Source organism: Choloepus didactylus, chromosome 13 (genome assembly GCF_015220235.1).
Source record: "Choloepus didactylus isolate mChoDid1 chromosome 13, mChoDid1.pri, whole genome shotgun sequence".
NCBI classification, from domain to species: Eukaryota; Metazoa; Chordata; class Mammalia; order Pilosa; family Megalonychidae; genus Choloepus; species Choloepus didactylus.
Window position 1 is genome coordinate 15,625,086 of NC_051319.1, and position 12,831 is coordinate 15,637,916.

The 12,831-nt window shown below is 38.0% G+C and overlaps 1 protein-coding gene across 1 annotated transcript in view; it reads right to left on the minus strand.

Annotated features, from left to right (window-relative positions):
- The window catches only part of DMGDH (dimethylglycine dehydrogenase), a 107,924-nt gene that overhangs the window by 65,187 nt on the left and 29,906 nt on the right, over positions 1 to 12,831 (minus strand). The window contains 1 exon segment of the mRNA XM_037801414.1: positions 8,503 to 8,701. Coding sequence (XP_037657342.1) covers positions 8,503 to 8,701 — 199 coding nt within the window.

Genomic DNA, 12,831 nt, shown 5'->3' on the forward strand with positions numbered 1-12,831 from the left:
AAAAAGTTTGAAAAGAACAGCTGTATAAGCCTGGTATTAGGTTTGGCAGTTACTTTTCATCCAGGTAAACTAGGAATGACAGGTAAATGGACATAAGGAAGGGCTAATTATAAAGGTCAAATCCGTAATCTGCATTCCCTACTAAGGAGGAACATTCTATTAAAAGGCTTTTCATTTCTGTAAGGAAAAACAAAAAAAGTGAACAGTGTCTAAGAGACCTGTGGGGACACCATAAAGTGTACCAATATATGCATTATGGTAATCCCAGAAAGAGAAGCAAGAAAGAAAAGGGCAGAAGGAATGTGCAAGGACATAATGGCAGGAAACTTCTCAAATTTAATAAAAGATATGAATGCACTTTCAAGAATCCCAACAAACCCCAAATAGGAGAAACTGAAAGAGATTCATGCCTAAATACATTCTAATCAAACTGTCAAATGGCAATTTTTCTGCTACATGACAATGCACATGGCAGCATCTTCTCATTTCTCTTCCAGGTTCTCTTGATTTTCAGCTTCTGGTAGTGCCTGTGGCTTCTCTCTTTCTGCCTCCAATTTCCTTTGCTGATAAGGACTTCAGCCATATTGAATAAAGGCACCCCTCATTCAGTCTGGGCACACTTTAACAGTAACATCTTCAAAGTTCTATTTACAAACAGGTTAGCACACAGAGAACAAGGTTTTAGGAACTGAACATACCTTTTATGCGGAACGTGATACAATATACAACAAATATTATCAGATAAAATAGAGTTAAATTAAAAACTGTTACAACGGAAAGGAAGGACACTATATACTGATAAAAGGGTCAATTCAACAAGAAAACATAACAATTATAAAAGTGTATGTACTTCACTGAACAAAGATGTCTGTGAGTAAAGCTCAAAGAGGTGGGATAGGAGAATGTATGACACCAGAGGTAAAGATAGATGATAAAGACTGGGACTGTATAACCTGGCAAAAACTGGAGTGGCCAATGACTGTTACTAAATATACAAATATAAAAATGTTTTTGCATGTGGGAAAGCAAATGAATGTCAACCATGTAGAGAGGTGAAACAGGGATGGTATTCAGGAAAAAACATAATCTAAGCAAAATGGAGTCTATGGTCAACAGTAACATTGTAATTTACCTCCACAAAATATAACAAAGGCAATATGCCAATGCTAAATGTATATGAGAGGGGGATATAGGGGAGAAATATGGGATTCTTGGTAGTGGTGTTATTTGCTGTCCTTACTAGTATATTGTATTGTACGACATTTTTCTTTTTATCATTTTTTTTCTTATTGCTAAAAAAAAAAAAACAATTTTTCTTGTAGTAATCAATATGTTCAAGTGCTGATTGTGGTGATAAATGTACAACTTTATGATGATACCATGAACAACTGATTGTACACTGTGGATAAATGTATGGTACGTGAATATAACTCCATAAAATTGTAGGAAAATACATATATAGGAGTAAAAGTGTTGGAGAAAACATGGTGAGAGGGATGTACCTATCTACCTGTTGATGAGCAGGTAGAATGGTGTAGCCTTTCTAAAGGTCAGTGTGGTTGTTCCACAAAATGTTAAGTATGTGGGGACCAAAAGGTCCTGCAACCTCATTATGGGGTATGTCATTTGAAGATCTGAGAGCAGAGACATGAATGAACATTTGCAAACTGGTGTTCATGGAGGCAGTAATCATGATTTGCAAAGGGTGCAGATGACCTAAGGGTACACTGACTGAAGAATGGAATGGTGTACTGTGGTGTATGCATACAGTGGAACATTGAGCAACTACAAGAAGGAATGAAGCTGTGAGACACACAACGAGGTGAACGGATCCTGTACACAGTATTTGAGTGAAGTACACCAGAAATAAAGGCAAACACTTTAATGCCTCACCAATATGGACTAACTACAATGCATAAACTCAGAATTGAATCTTAGAACATAGCCTAATGCGGACATAATTATTGTAATAGTCCCTAGATTGTAAGCTCTTACAGCAGTTAACTCTATCCCTGAATTGTAATGCCTATCTCTAAGCTTTGAGATGCTGATCCCCTAGTGCATAACCTGATTGGTCTCTGGAACAATGCATATCTCTGAGACACCTGAAACTCAGAGCTAGAGCTCAGTAGATATGAATGTTAGTATTAGTGCATACAGCCACTGTTAAAAAAAAAAAAAAAAAAAAAAAGCTGAAAAAGAGCCCAGACTTCAATTAGTGATATGAATGAAGCAGGTCTGGTTAAGACCAGGACAAGCCAGGCCAAAGGGTAAAGGTTGAAACTGACTGTGTTTTAAAACTTCAACTTCCATATGAGACCAAGGGAAGAGATATCTATTTGGTACAGGATCTAAATTTTCTAAACGGTACAACTCTATAGTCGATTTGTTCAAACACCACAGTGACATGGAACTTTGAATAGGAAGTGAGATACGATAGGTTAGTTTAGGCTGGAGTGAAATAGTGACACATCCCAGAGTAATTTGGGCAGATAATAAAAAATATATTTACAACCTCCCCCTCCCCAGCCCTGAGGATCTGGGGGAAGGTGCGGATGTGTTGGACATCCTCACCTGGACTGGTGTTGATGTTGTCACAAACATTGGGACTGGCGGTTTGATGTGCTGAGCGCTCGATCATGGGACTTGCCCTTATGAAGCTCGTTACTGCAAAGGAGAGGCTAAACTTGCATATAACTGTGCCTAAGAGTCTTCCCCTGAGTACCTCTTTGTTGCTCAGATGTGGCCTTCTCTCTCTCTAACTGAGCCATCTCGACAGGTGAACTTGCTGCCCTCCCCTCTACGTGGGACCCGACTCCCAGGGTTGTAAACCTCCCTGGCAATGCAGAATATTACTCCTGGAGATGAATGTGGACCTGGCATCGTGGGGCTGAGAGTATCTTCCTGACCAAAAGGGGGATGCAAAATGAGACGAAATAGTTTCAATGGCTGAGAGATTTCAAATGGAGTCGAGAGGTCACTCTGGTGGACATTCTTATGCACTATATAGATAACACATCTTAGGTTTTAATGCATTGGAATAGCTAGAAGTAAATACCTGAAACTATCAAACTCCAACCCAGCAGTCTAGATTCCTGAAGACAATTATATAATAATGTAGATTACAAGGGGTGACAGTGTGATTGTGAAGACCTTGCGGATCACACCCCCTTTATCTAGTGTATGGATGAGAAGAAAAATGGGGATAAAAACTAAAGGACAAATGGGGTGGGATGGGGGGGATGATTTGGGTGCTCTTTTTTCACTTTTATTTTTTATCTTTGTTCTGGTTCTTTCTGATGTAAGGAAAATGTTCAGAGATAGACTGTGGTGATGAACGCATAACTATGTTATCATACTGTGGACAGTGGATTGTATACCATGGATGATTGTATGGTGTGTGAATGTATTTCAATAAAACTGAATTTAATAATAAAAAAAAAAGTGTGTGTACTTAATAGCAAAGTGTAAAATAAATGAAGCCAATGGTGACAGATTTGAAGGGAGAAATAGATGATTTTATATTAATTGTAGGAGACTTCAATATACCACTTTCAATAATGGAAAGTACATTTAGACAGAAGATCAATAAGGACATAGAAGAGTTGACTGATACTATAAACTAACTAAACCTAACAGGAATTTAGGAATATTAAAATCATACAATGTATGTTCTCCGACAAAAAATGGAAAGAAGCAAGAAATTAATAATAGAGGATGAACAGGAAAACTCACAAATATGTGGAAATTTTAAAAACCTATTCTTAAATAAGCAATGTGTCAAAGAAGAAATCACAAAGAAAATTAGGAATTATCTTGAGGCAAATGAAAATGAGAATGTAACATACCAAAACTTACAGGATGCACAAAGGCAGTGCTGAGAGGGAATATGATACCTCTAAATGCTTATGTTAAAAAAGAAGAAAGATCTGAAATCAGTTACCTAACTTCACAATGTTAGGAATTAGGAAGGAAAAAAAAAGAGCAATAAAACCCAAAATGAGCAGAAGGAAGGGAACAGCAAAGATTAGAGGGAAGATAAATAAAATAGAAAATAAAAAACAATAGAGAGAATCAATGTAACAAACAGTTGTTTGAAAAGATCAATAAAACTGACAAACATTTAGCTAGAATGACAAAGAAAAAAACAGAGAGGGACACAATTAACTAAAGCTAGAAACGAAATGGGGCTCATTACTACTGACTTCACAAGACTTAAAAGGATTATATGAGGCTATGAACAAATGTTCACCAACAAATTGGGCAACCTAGATGAAATGGACAAATTCTTGGAAACACAAAATCTACGTAAACTGACTCACAAAGAAATAGAAGTTCTCAACAGACCAATAACAAGTAAAGATATTGAATCAGTAATCAAAGTCTTCCAACAAAGAAAAGCCCAGGACCAGGAGGCTTTGCTGGTGAATTTTACCAAACATTACAAGAAGCATTAACACCAATTCTGCTCAAACTGTTCCAAAATATAGAAGAGGAGGGAACATTTCCTAACTCTATCTATAAGGCCAACATCACCCTAACACCAAAGCCAGATAAAGATACTACAAAAAAAAAGAAAACTTACAGATGAATATCCCTTATAAATATAGATGCAAAAATTCTCAACAAAATACTAGGAAACTGAATCCAACAGACATTAAACAAATATGCACCATGATCAACTGGGATTTATCCCAGGTAGGCCAAGGTGGTTCTGTGTAAGAAAGTCACAAAGTGCATTAATAGAAAGTCACAAACCACATTAATAGAATCAAGGGGGAAAAAACACTTGATCATCTCAATTGACACAGAAAAGGCATTTGACAGAATCTAGTGCCCTGTCTTGATAAAAACACTTAGACAACTATGAATAGAGGAAAACGTCCTCAACATGAATAAGGGCGTATCTGAAAACCCACAGCTAACATCATACTCAATGGTGAAAGACTGATTCCTTTCGGTTGTTCCTAAGATCAGGAACAACTCAAGGACACCCACTATCACCACTGTTGTTCAACACTATACTGGAAATTCTAGCTAAAGCAATTAGGCAACAAAAAGAAATAAAAGGTAACCAAATTGGAAAGGACAAAGGAAAACTTTCCCTATTTGCAGACAACACGATCGTATATATAGAAAGTCCCGAAAAATCCACAGCAAAGCAGCTAGAGTTAATAAGTGAATTGGCAAAGTGGCAAGGGTATAAGCTCAACACCAAAAAATCAGTGATGTTTCTATGCACTAGTAATGAACAATCCAAAAAAGGAAATCAAGGAAAAAAACTCATTTACAATAGCAACTAAAGTAATCAAATAACTAGGAATAAATCTAGCCAAGGATGTAAAGGATTACAAAACATTGCTGAAAGTAATTGAAAACCTAAATAAATGGAAGGACATTTGTGTTAATGGACTGGAAGACTAAATATTGATAAGATGTCAATTCTACACAAAATGATTTAAAATCAATACAATCCAAATAAAAATTCCAATACCTTTCTTTACAGAAATGTTAAAGCCAATCATAAAATTTATATAGAAGGGTAGGGGGCCCTGATCAGCCAAAATAATCTTGAAAAACAGAACAAAGTTGGAGGACTTACACTTCTTGATCTTAAATTTTATTACAAAGCTACAATAATCAAAACAACATGGTACTGACACAAGAACAGCTAGGTAGGCCAATGGAATTGAATTGAGAGTTCAGAAATAAACCCTCACAATTGATTTTTGACAAGGATGCCAGGTCCACCCAAAGGGAAAAAAAAATAGTCTCTTCAACAAACTGTGCTAGGAAAACTGAATATTCACAAAAAGGAATGAAAGTGGACCCCTACCTAACACCATATACACAAATTAACTCAAAATGGATCAAAGACCTAAATATAACTACAAAACTCCTAGAAGAAAACACAGAGAAACACCTTCAGGGTCTTGCAATGGGTGGTAGTTTCTTAGACTTTACACCAAAACCACAAGCAACAAAAGAAAAAATAGACAAATGGGACTTCCTCAAAATTAAAAACTATTGTGCATCAAGGGATTTTATCACAAAAGTAAAAAGACAACCTAAAGAATGAGAGAAAATATTGGAAACCACATACCTAATAAGGATTTAACATCCAGAATATATTTTTAAAACTCCTACAACTCAACTACAAAAAGACAAACAACTCAATTAAAAGATGAGCAAAGACTTGACATTTCTCCAGAGAAGACATATAAATGGCCAAAAAGCATATGAAATGATGCTCAACATCATTAGCCATTAGGGAAAAGCAAATCAAAACTACAATGAGATGCCATTTCATACCCACTAGAATGATACTCTTTTAAAAAAAAACAGAAAAGTTTTCGTTGAGTATGTGGATAAATAGGAACCCTCATGAATTGTTGGTGGGAAGGTAAAATGGTGTAGCCACTGTGGAAAATAGTTTGGTGGTTCTTCAGAAAGTTAAACATAGAATTACCACATGACCCAGCAATTCCACTTCTAGGTATGTACTCAAAAGAATTGAAAGCAGGGACTTGAACAGATATTTAAACACTGATATTCATAGCAGTATTATTCACAATTGCCAAAAGATGGAAGCAACCCATGGGTCCATCAATGGAAGAATGTGTAAACACAATATGTTATATACGCATAATGGAATATTATTCAGCTATAAAAAGGAACGAAGTTCTGATATAAATGCTACAACATGGATGAACCTTGAAGACATCATATTAAGTAAAATACATCAGACACTAAAGGACAGATATTATATTTTCCAACTGATATGAAATAATTAGAAAATGCAAATTTACAGATTCAGAAGTTAGAATGCAGGTTACCAGGGGCAGGAGTGAGGCTAGGCCATGAGAAGAGTTAAGGCTTTAACTGTACAGGGTTCCTATTTGGAATGATGGAAATGTTAAGGTAATTGATGGAAGTAGCACAACATTGTGGATGTAATTAACACCACTAAATTGTATACCTGAAATGGTCAAAACGAGAACTTTCAGGTTCTATGTATTTTACTAGAATAAAAATAAATGTTACGATCCATAGTAAAGTATAACACAAAGAGGGAACTCTAAAGTAAACTATGGACTGTAATTAATAGTATAATTATAATAATATTGTTTCATCAATTTTAACAAAGGTACCACATTAATGCAGTGTTAATAATAGGGAAAACTTTGGGTGTGAAAGGGATATATGGGTATTCTGTATTTTCTGCATGATTTTTCTGTAAACTTACAACTCTTCTAGTAAAACAAATTAAGACATAGTAAAAGACATGTTTTAATACCATATTTCATGATGTACGATGTACACGAGAAACAATCCTGCATGCACATGCCTACATATGGACTAGTGTAGTAGATGAGTCTATAACTGGTTTTGACTTTATTACTAAATTTTACTTTCAGGTTTTAATGATTACCTAAGTCCTCAATTACATTGTACCTTCCAGTCCCAAATCCCCATCTTCCTATGGGATTTCTCCCCTAGTTATCCCACAGACCTAAATACTTCAAAACCCAATCTGTCAAAAATGGATCACATTATTTTCCTGGTGCTCCCCCCCACCCCCGCCTCACCAAATCCTTCTCTTAAGTCCCTAGAGAATGGCCCCAGCATCCAACCAGCTAGAAATGTGTTCATCACTTGCTACTTTTCCTCTCCCTCCACACCTTATCTAATATAATGAATTTTATTTCCTAAATATCCCGCTGTCCCCACTGGTGTTACTTTAGTTCAGAGCACAAGCACCTCTCCTGTAGTGGAACAGCGGCACCCCCAGCCTTCCTGCCTGGTCAGACGCACAGTAGGTCTGCGGGTCACAGCTGTAGCCCGGTGCCCAGCACTAGGCCTGGCAGAGACTGGCGATCCCTAAATATTAGTCGAATAAAAGACCAAATAAAATGGGGAAGAAAAATAGAGTATTGGAAGCTGTGATATGATAATAAAGTGGGCTTGACATCACCATTCACTGAACTAATGGGACAAATGTTAGAAATGAAACATCAAAGGGATAATGGAATCACAAATAGGAAGCAACCTTAGGAATTATAAAGAAACAAATCATGTTGGACAAACATGAATTATGGTGAAAAAAATGCCTCAGCTATATCACATATTAGATATTTTGAATTATCCTTGTCACATGGTGTTATGAAAACATCCTTGTAAAACTGGGACAAATTGACCTATGGAGAATCACAGTATGAAAAGAGACATGAATAATGGAAATGGCAGGAAATATACAAAGAGAAAGTTCCAGGAAATCACTTCCCATTTGTGTGCTAATTTGTAAAACTTATAAAAGTGATTAAACTGTTATATGGTCAGGGTTTCAAGACTGAAATTTTTTATTCCTTACATTTCAATGGTCATGAGGAGGAGAAAACTCTCTGGACCTCCCATATTTTCCCTTTTGACCTGAGATTAAGACTCATCTAAAATACATGACTAAAACACACAATAAAGGTTGATTTGTACAGGGATACTCACCCAAAGCCTATAGCCACCCAGTAGTTTCTGACCCCCTGATGGGGCCCTACCAGAGGAAGAATGTCAGGAGAATAGGTGATGGGACCGTTGACAATATTGATGATGTCAGCCTTTTTCAAGACTGGAACCATCTCCATGGCAGCCTCGATATGTTCCATGATGCGGTCTAGATCAGATTCAAAGAGCTCCTTTCCAAACCCTGAAAAGACATGCCAAGATAGTCAATATGCCATAGCTGCAAGTATGGGATTTAAAGCCCTGAAACAACCAGCATTTTTTAAAGATCACCTGTTAAGAACGAACTTCCACTTTTTTAAAGGTGTAAACTTGATATTCACTATCAACAGATGGGTACCCATTATATTACCAAGAATGATAATTTTATTGCTCTTGAAACAGTAAAATGATGAAAGTCAACCTTGTTTAATTAAAGAAAATTTAAATTTATGCATATTAAATGTTTCCCATATTAAATCTCACCAGAACCGAAACAAACAACAATTTAGTTTAGCAAAAGAGAATCTTATCGTTAATTAGCCATGAGAGCCTACTTCATTCTCCCAGGTGAGAGCAAATGCAAGTTTAAAAAGTCATGCCAGGACACTGAGGAAAAGTGGGAAATCATTCCAGGATCCGGGATTCTGGATTCTGGACAACCCCTCAACTTTTTTATTGTGGTAAAATATACATAACTTAAACTTTACCATTCTAACCATTTTAAGTGTGCAATTCAGTGGCATTAATTACATTTACAATATTGTGTTACCATTACCACCATCAATTACCAAAACTTTTCCATCACCCCACACAGAAACTCTGCAACCATTAAGCAATAACTCCCCATTTTCCCCTCCTCCCAACCCCTGGTAACCTCAGTTCTATTTCTGTCTCTATGAATGTGCCTATTCTAGATACTTGATATAAGTGGAATCATGCAGTTTTTGTCCATTTGTGTCAATATTTCACATAGCATAATGTTTTCAATGTTCATCCATGTTGGAGTATGTATTAAAACTTCATTCTGAGGGTAGCGGCAAGATGGCGGACTGGTGAGCTGTATGTTTTAGTTACTCCTCCAGGAAAGTAGGTAGAAAGCCAGGAACTGCGTGGACTGGACACCACAGAGCAATCTGACTTTGGGCATACTTCATACAACACTCATGAAAACGTGGAACTGCTGAGATCAGCGAAATCTGTAAGTTTTTGCGGCCAGGGGACCCGCGCCCCTCCCTGTCAGGCTCAGTCCCGTGGGAGGAGGGGCTGTCAGCTCCGGGAAGGAGAAGGGAGAACTGCAGTGGCAGCCCTTATCGGAAACTCATTCTACTGATCCAAACTCCAACCATAGATAGACTGAGACCAGACACCAGAGAATCTGAGAGCAGCCAGCCCAGCAGAGAGGAGACAGGCATAGAAAAAAACAGCATGAAAAACTCGAAAATAAAAGCGGAGGATTTTTGGAGTTCTGGTGAACATAGAAAGGGGAAGGGCAGAGCTCAGGCCCTCAGGCTCATATGCAAATCCCGAAGAAAAGCTGATCTCTCTGCCCTGTGGACCTTTCCTTAATGGCCCTAATTACTTTGTCTCTTAGCATTTCAATAACCCATTAGATCTGTGAGGAGGGCCCTTTTTTTTTTTTTTTTTTTTTTAATCCTTTTTTCTTTTTCTAAAACAATTACTCTAAGAAGCCCAATACAGAAAGCTTCAAAGACTTGCAATTTGGGCAGGTCAAGACAAGAGCAGAACTAAGAGAGCTCTGAGACAAAAGGCAATAATCCAGTGGCTGAGAAAATTCACTAAACACCACAACTTCCCAAGAAAAGGGGAGTGTCCGCTCACAGCCATCATCCTGGTGGACAGGAAACACTCCTGCCCATCGCCAGCCCCATAGCCCAGAGCTGCCCCACACAACCCAGTGTGACGGAAGTGCTTCAAATAACAGGCACACTCCACAAAACTGGGCGTGGACATTAGCCTTCCCTGCAACCTCAGCTGATTGTCCCAGAGTTGGGAAGGTGGAGCAGTGTGAATTAACAAAGCCCCATTCAGCCATCATTTCAGCAGACTGGGAGCCTCCCTACACAGCCCAGCAGCCCAGAACCGCCCTGGGGGGACGGCACGCACCTGTGACATAGCACAGTCATCCCTCAACAGAGGACTAGGGGGTGCACGGCCTGGTAGAGGGACACACTTGCAAGTCTCAGGAGCCATACGCCAATACCAAGGACGTGTGGGTCAGTGGCAGAGACAAACTGTGGCAGGACTGAACTGAAGGATTAGACTATTGCAGCAGCTTTAAAACTCCAGGATCACCAGGGAGATTTGATTGTTAGAGCCACCCCCCCTCCCTGACTGCCCAGAAACACACCCCATATACAGGGCGGGCAACACCAAATACACACACAAGCTTGGTACACCAATTGGACCCCACAAGATTCACTCCCCCACTCACCACAAAGGCACAGCAGGGGAGAACTGGCTTGTGGAGAACATGTGGCTCGTGGACGCCACCTGCTGGTTAGTTAGAGAAAGTGTACTCCACGAAGCTGTAGATCTGATAAATTAGAGATAAGGACTTCAATTGGTCTACACATCCTAAAAGAACCCTATCAAGTTCAGCAAATGCCACGAGGCCAAAAACAACAGAAAATTATAAAGCATATGAAAAAACCAGAAGATATGGATAACCCAAGCCCAAGCACCCAAATCAAAATATCAGAAGAGACACAGCACCTAGAGCAGCTACTCAAAGAACTAAAGATGAACAATGAGACCATAGTACGGAATACAAAGGATATCAAGAAGACCCTAGAAGAGCATAAAGAAAACATTGCAAGACTAAATAAAAAAGTAGATGATCTTATGGAAATTAAAGAAACTGTTGACCAAATTAAAAAGATTCTGGACACTCATAGTACAAGACTAGAGGAAGTTGAACAACGAATCAGTGACCTCAAAGATGACAGAATGGAAAATGAAAGCATAAAAGAAAGAATGGGGAAAAAAATTGAAAAAATCAAAATGGACCTCAGGGATATGATAGATAATATAAAACGTCCTAATATAAGACTCATTGGTGTTCCAGAAGGGGAAGAAAAGGGTAAAGGTCTAGGAAGAGTATTCAAAGAAATTGTTGGGGAAAACTTCCCAAATCTTCTAAACAACATAAATACACAAATCATAAATGCTCAGCGAACTCCAAATAGAATAAATCCAAATAAACCCACTCCGAGACATATTCTGATCACACTGTCAAACACAGAAGAGAGGGAGCAAGTTCTGAAAGCAGCAAGAGAAAAGCAATTCACCACATACAAAGGAAACAGCATAAGACTAAGTAGTGACTACTCAGCAGCCACCATGGAGGCAGGAAGGCAGTGGCACGATATATTTAAAATTCTGAGTGAGAAAAATTTCCAGCCAAGAATACTTTATCCACCAAAGCTCTCCTTCAAATTTGAGGGAGAGCTTAAATTTTTCACAGACAAACAAATGCTGAGAGAATTTGCTAACAAGAGACCTGCCCTACTGGAGATACTAAAGGGAGCCCTACAGACAGAGAAACTAACAAAGGACAGAGAGACTTGGAGAAAGGTTCAGTACTAAAGAGATTCGGTATGGGTACAATAAAGGATATTAATAGAGAGAGAGGAAAAATATATATGACAAACATAAACTAAAGGATAAGATGGCTGATTCAAGAAATGCCTTCACGGTTATAACGTTGAATGTAAATGGATTAAACTCCCCAATTAAAAGATATAGATTCGCAGAATGGATCAAAAAAAATGAACTATCAATATGTTGCATACAAGAGACTCATCTTAGACACAAGGACACAAAGAAATTGAAAGTGAAAGGATGGAAAAAAATATTTCATGCAAGCTACAGCCAAAAGAAACCAGGTGTAGCAATATTAATCTCAGATAAAATAGACTTTAAATGCAGGGATTTTTTGAGAGACAAAGAAGGCCACTACATACTAATAAAAGGGGCAATTCAACAAGAAGAAATAACAATCGTAAATGTCTATGCACCCAATCAAGCTGCCACAAAATACATGAGAGAAACACTGGCAAAACTAAAGGAAGCAATTGATGTTTCCACAATAATTGTGGGAGACTTCAACACATCACTCTCTCCTATAGATAGATCAACCAGACAGAGGACCAATAAGGAAACTGAAAACCTAAACAATCTGATAAATGAATTAGATTTAACAGACATATACAGAACATTACATCCCAAATCACCAGGATACACATACTTTTCTAGTGCTCACGGAACTTTCTCCAGAATAGATCATATGCTGGGACATAAAACAAGCCTCAA